This window comes from Limanda limanda, chromosome 6, assembly GCF_963576545.1.
Source record: "Limanda limanda chromosome 6, fLimLim1.1, whole genome shotgun sequence".
Taxonomy (NCBI): domain Eukaryota; kingdom Metazoa; phylum Chordata; class Actinopteri; order Pleuronectiformes; family Pleuronectidae; genus Limanda; species Limanda limanda.
The window spans coordinates 30,570,340-30,576,453 of record NC_083641.1 but is presented as its reverse complement, the minus strand read 5'-3'; the positions used below and the strand labels follow the sequence as shown (position 1 = coordinate 30,576,453).

The window sequence follows — 6,114 nt, the reverse complement described above, 5'->3', positions numbered from 1 at the left end:
GCAGATAACAGGTAGCAGGCCGGAGCAGGTAGCAGGCAGGTAGCAGGCAGATAACAGGTAGCAGGCCGGAGAGAGAAATGCTGGAGGTCAGGCATTTACGCAAGACAATCTGGCACTGAAGCAGAGACAGGAGCAGGCTTATATGCAGCCAGGGCTGTCACAGGTGTGGAGAGTTGGCCTGATGAGGGGGCGTGGCTAACAGGTAGAGTGGAGCAGAGACAGAGGAGTGGAAAAATACCAGCAGACAGGAGATGAGCAGACTGTGACAGGATTAATGTCAGTGCTCCAAATAGTGAGTTTTATGAAGCTTCTATGTTAAACACACACACACACACAAAAATGACAACAATGACAACAACAACAACAACATTTTAATGCTGGGATTAAATATCCCTTTATTGTGCCTTATTCCTGACTTGCTACATGCTACATGCTACACACAGACCCATGCCCATACCCACACCCACACAAACACACACACAATGACCTTGGAAAGGTGAATAAAGTTGGCAGAGCAGCAAACATGTGAATCCCCTACTCTCTCTCTCTCTCTCTCTCTCTCTCATTATTAGTTAATGTGTTAAAACATGAAACACCCAGAGGACTCTTAGTATTTCGGTCTGTGACATTAGAATCATGCTACCAGCTGGACTCTGACCTCCATCCTCCCTCTGGCCATCATCCATGTTTACTGAGGTTATAAAGTGAGAGGAACATTCATTGCTTCACTGGATTCTAAAGAAACAAACAGTGGAGTCGCCCCCTGGTGGTCATTACACAGAAGACAGGTTTCATCAGTTTATGATGTTGATGATCTTCAGTCTCATTGGGGAACGTTTTGTAATTTAAGATAAAATGTTTCAACAATCAGATTTAACACAAATCACAAAATTGAAAAGATCCAGTGAGAAATAACCAGCATAGTGTAAAACAAACACATCTACAGGACTGCTATTCTGGTCCAGGTCCAGGTCCAGGTCCAGGTCCAGGTCCAGGTCCAGGTCCAGGTCTCTGTAGAACATCAGCCCTTCAGCCTTTGGGTCGGCGGCAGCAGCTGCTTCCTGTCAACCGGCCTCCAGCGATGAAGCTGCTCCTCCTCATCTTCATTCTATTTGGAACCTGACGATGAGACTTCAACAGTTTGTCATGAAACCAGCTGAGACCCAGACGAGCACGGAGACCAGAGGACGGACGAAGCCAGTTTATTAGGAGCAAAGACACGATACAGCTGCAGAGTCAGAACATTATTAGAAGAATGTGTCTCTGAAGTGACGTCTTCACTCCGTCCCTCATCACATCCCTGAAGGTCACCATAAATACATCAAACTGAACAAAACAATCAAATAAGGATGTTTCACTTCATCTTTAGAAAATAAAAGGTTCAGAAACAAGTTCAAAAAACAATTAATCATATTTTACATTGGTCAGTAATAAGTCCCCTGATACCAAGGCCCCGCCCACACGAACACACCTAAAATCACATGACCGTTCACCTCCACTGGTCATGTGATGTAAACAGGAAGTAGATCGTCTCCTCTGCAGCTGGTTGCTTAGTAACAGAAACTCCTCTGAAGGAGCAGTGATGGTGAAGAGTCCGAGCAGGGATTGGTCCACTCAGGTGTTCACCGCTGGTCGTCGAGTCATGTGACTGATGGGAACCAATCAGGAAGAGAACGTCTGAGTTTTCAAACTGAAACGAGAGCAGTTTACACAAGTCTCTGATTCAGAGGAAAACTCCACCAGGCGTAACCATAGCAACAGCGATGAGAGACTGAAGCCTGTCTGTGTGGGTGGAGCCTCACAGGTTAAAAAGCAGAGCTGTGATTTGTTCAGACAAGGTGTGGAACCCTGGATCAGCTGATGGAGACATGTTAACTCCTCCCACTCTGAGCTCAGACACCAGAAGGAAGCCGACGCCCCTTCAAAGTAAATCCAGCTCGCCCGACAGCAGCCGAGAGGAAACCAGGACTTCAACTCCACATTGATAAAAACAGATTCACTGATCTGACGATTATTCAGCCAGTATCGAGGTTTATGTTTCATATTTGTCCGATTCCAGAATAACTCATCATGTTTTATTAATTTCTTCAATACACAGGGCTGGAGCTGGAGCAGCAGAACAATATGGAGGAGTAGATGAAGCAGGTGATACAATAAATAATGTGAGTTGAAGTTCAGGAGAAACTGAAACAAACAGTTTTCCCTTCGATCGTGATTCAAATCTGATGAACTTCTCTTTTTTCCCTTTTACATTTGTTCATTTTCTTCATTCAAATCAACTTCATTCTTTTAAAAACCTAAATGTTCCTTTAACAGCCACGTTGTTCCTTCAGGTGATACGTGGCGTGAGCAGTGTTGCCGTGACGATGCGACCTCCTCCCAGATTGGCCGATTCAGATGTCGCTCCAGAGGACAGCGCGCCGGCTCTTGTCCACGCTGACGACATATTGTCCCGACGGAGACCAGGACACGGCGCTGATGGACGAGCTAGCGAGAGGAGGAGCTTATTAAAGAAACAGTACAACAAGTTCTCCAGGGAACGTCCTGGAGCCTCAGAGTTTTAGAGGAGATTCATCTGAAAGTTGGTTTTAAATCGACTTTAATTGATCTCCTGTCCGATACCTGTGTTTGTCAGGGAGGCGGGTCTCCAGGTTGCCGTTGGAGACGTTCCAGATGTAAACTGCGCCGTCAGCTGATCCAGCCGCCAGGAAACATCCGTCTGGACTGAAGAGAGAGAACATCTCTGAGGGTTTCCACAAACAGTTACTAGTTCCAGGTTCGATTCGTTTCAAATAAATCATCTGGTTTTACATGATCAAACTGTCTGGCTGTTGTCATGGAAACCGCCCCACATGGTCCCCGTGGTAACGCGCAGCAGAACTCACCTGATGACGGCCTTCGTGCTGTCGCTGCCACACTTGAAACCTTCAGCTCTGACGGAGACAGAAACACGTTCAGAACATCTGGTTCATCTTCAAACAACCTGACGCTGCGTCACGTCCTCACCTGAAACACGTGCGGTCGTTGCTCCGCCTCCTCAGGTCCACCAGCTGGAGGCAGTCGTCACGGCAACAGCTGAGCAGCTGACGGTGGTCGGAGCTCAGGTCCAACGAGGTGACTTTACCCCGAGCAGGAAGTTCCTGAGCGCAGCCCACCGCCCTGAAGGACAACATCTCACACGTCTGATCTCAGTGAATAAAGCAACGTGAAGATGTTTCCTGTTGGAAGCTAAACGTCTCGGATTTCATTGTAACCACATTAATAACTGGTTAATGTATATAATAAAGATCTTTTCTAGTCTCGATGACACTTTCCTTGAAGTTTTACATTCACACACGTGCAGATCGATTTTCTTCTCAGCAGGTTGGGGTTCAGGACACGTGAGGAACGCTGGGATTGAAGCACTGACCTTCTGGACAGAGGAAGATGGCTCCACCCCCTCAGCCACAGCTAAATAAAAACTGAAAAATCCTCCTAATTCGCCAATAACACTTCCTGGTTGGATGTAAACTGACTAAGCAGACAGATATAGATGATGATGTCACTATGATGTCACTACCAATTACAGCCCAGTGAAAGATGTTCTTATCCAATCAGCAGGAGGGAGGGTAGGTGATGGTGTGTGATTGGTGGACAGAGCTGTCAATCATGGGCTGTGTCAGACTGTGCAGGGAGGAGGAGGATTCTGTGACTGAGCGGTTGCTAGGTAACAGAGGAAGATGGGAGTCGATGAGACCAGGCTCTACTGTGTCTCTACTGTGTCTCTACTGTGATTCAACTGTGTCTCTACTGTGTCTCTACTGTGTCTCTTCTGTGTCTCTACTGTGTCTCTACTGTGTCTCTACTGTGTCTCTGCTGTGTCTCTGCTGTGTCTCTACTGTGTGTCTTCTGTGTCTCTACTGTGTCTCTGCTGTGTCTCTACTGTGTCTCTACTCTGATTCTACTGTGTCTCTACTGTGTCTCTACTGTGTCTCTACTCTGATTCTACTGTGTCTCTACTGTGTCTCTGCTGTGTCTCTGCTGTGTCTCTACTGTGTCTCTGCTGTGTCTCTGCTGTGTCTCTACTGTGTCTCTGCTGTGTCTCTACTGTGTCTCTACTGTGTCTCTACTGTGTCTCTGCTGTGTCTCTACTGTGTCTCTGCTGTGTCTCTACTGTGTCTCTTCTGTGTCTCTGCTGTGTCTCTACTGTGTCTCTACTGTGATTCTTCTGTGTCTTTACTGTGTCTCTTCTGTGTCTCTGCTGTGTCTCTACTGTGTCTCTACTGTGTCTCTTCTGTGTCTCTGCTGTGTCTCTGCTGTGTCTCTGCTGTGTCTCTACTGTGTCTCTTCTGTGTCTCTTCTGTGTCTCTGCTGTGTCTCTTCTGTGTCTCTGCTGTGTCTCTGCTGTGTCTCTACTGTGTCTCTACTGTGTCTCTGCTGTGTCTTTACTGTGTGTCTCTGCTGTGTCTCTACTGTGTCTCTGCTGTGTCTTTACTGTGTCTCTACTGTGTCTCTACTGTGTCTCTACTGTGTCTCTGCTGTGTCTCTACTGTGTCTCTGCTGTGTCTCTTCTGTGTCTCTACTGTGTCTCTACTGTGTCTCTGCTGTGTCTCTACTGTGTCTCTTCTGTGTCTCTGCTGTGTCTCTACTGTGTCTCTACTGTGATTCTTCTGTGTCTCTTCTGTGTCTCTGCTGTGTCTCTACTGTGTCTCTACTGTGATTCTTCTGTGTCTCTACTGTGTCTCTACTGTGATTCTTCTGTGTCTCTACTGTGTCTCTGCTGTGTCTCTACTCTGATTCTACTGTGTCTCTGCTGTGTCTCTAGTGTGTCTCTGCTGTGATTCTACTGTGATTCTACTGTGTCTCTACTGTGTCTCTTCTGTGTCTCTACTGTGTCTCTACTGTGTCTCTTCTGTGTCTCTACTGTGTCTCTACTGTGTCTCTACTGTGATTCTTCTGTGTCTCTTCTGTGTCTCTACCTTGTCTCTACTGTGTCTCTACTGTGTCTCTTCTGTGTCTCTTCTGTGTCTCTTCTGTGTCTCTGCTGTGTCTCTACTGTGATTCTTCTGCGTCTCTACTGCGTCTCTTCTGAGTCTCTTCTGTGTCTCTACTGTGTCTCTACTGTGTCTCTGCTGTGTCTCTTCTGTGTCTCTACTGTGTCTCTACTGTGTCTCTACTGTGTCTCTTCTGTGTCTCTTCTGTGTCTCTACTGTGTCTCTACTGTGTCTCTTCTGTGTCTCTACTGTGTCTCTACTGTGATTCTTCGGTGTCTCTACTGTGTCCCTTCTGTGTCTCTTCTGTGTCTCTACTATGTCTCTACTGTGTCTCTTCTGTGTCTCTACTGTGTCTCTACTGTGTCTCTTCTGTGTCTCTTCTGTGTCTCTTCTGTGTCTCTACTGTGTCTCTACTGTGTCTCTTCTGTGTCTCTACTGTGTCTTTTCTGTGTCTCTACTGTGATTCTTCTGTGTCTCTACTGTGTCTCTACTGTGTCTCTACTGTGTCTCTACTGTGATTCTTCGGTGTCTCTACTGTGTCCCTTCTGTGTCTCTTCTGTGTCTCTACTGTGTCTCTACTATGTCTCTACTGTGTCTCTTCTGTGTCTCTACTGTGTCTCTACTGTGTCTCTTCTGTGTCTCTTCTGTGTCTCTTCTGTGTCTCTACTGTGTCTCTACTGTGTCTCTACTGTGTCTCTTCTGTGTCTCTACTGTGTCTTTTCTGTGTCTCTACTGTGATTCTTCTGTGTCTCTACTGTGTCTCTTCTGTGTCTCTTCTGTGTCTGTTCTGTGTCTCTTCTGTGTCTCTACTGTGTCTCTACTGTGTCTCTTCTGTGTCTCTTCTGTGTCTCTGCTGTGTCTCTTCTGTGTCTCTACTGTGTCTCTGCTGTGTCTCTGCTGTGTCCCTTCTGTGTCTCCTGTCATACGGTGAGGACGTTACCTTGTGTCCCAGATCCTGATCTTGCAGTCGTAGTGTCCACTGATGATAACGTTCTCAGAACAAACCAGGTCGCTGCAGTACGACGCCACGTCCACGACCTGCACACCTGCACACACATGTCCACCGTGTCAACAGGCATCAGGTCTCGGTCATTGATTGATCAGGTCTCGGTCATTGATTGATCAGGTCTGGATCAGTGAG

The 6,114-nt window shown here is 46.9% G+C and overlaps 1 protein-coding gene across 2 annotated transcripts in view; it reads right to left on the bottom strand.

Moving 5' to 3' along the window:
• Positions 1-1,186: 1,186 nt before the first annotated feature.
• Positions 1,187-6,114, bottom strand: part of LOC133003983 (protein Atg16l2) — a 13,638-nt gene continuing 8,710 nt past the window's right edge. For both annotated transcript variants that reach the window (XM_061073827.1, XM_061073829.1), the window contains exons 14-18: positions 5,914-6,019; positions 3,007-3,159; positions 2,886-2,933; positions 2,623-2,724; positions 1,187-2,487 (exon numbers count right to left, since the gene is read on the bottom strand). In XM_061073827.1, coding sequence (XP_060929810.1) covers positions 2,394-2,487; positions 2,623-2,724; positions 2,886-2,933; positions 3,007-3,159; positions 5,914-6,019 — 503 coding nt within the window. In that variant the 3' untranslated portion in view covers positions 1,187-2,393. The remainder of the gene's footprint in view (positions 2,488-2,622; positions 2,725-2,885; positions 2,934-3,006; positions 3,160-5,913; positions 6,020-6,114) is intronic.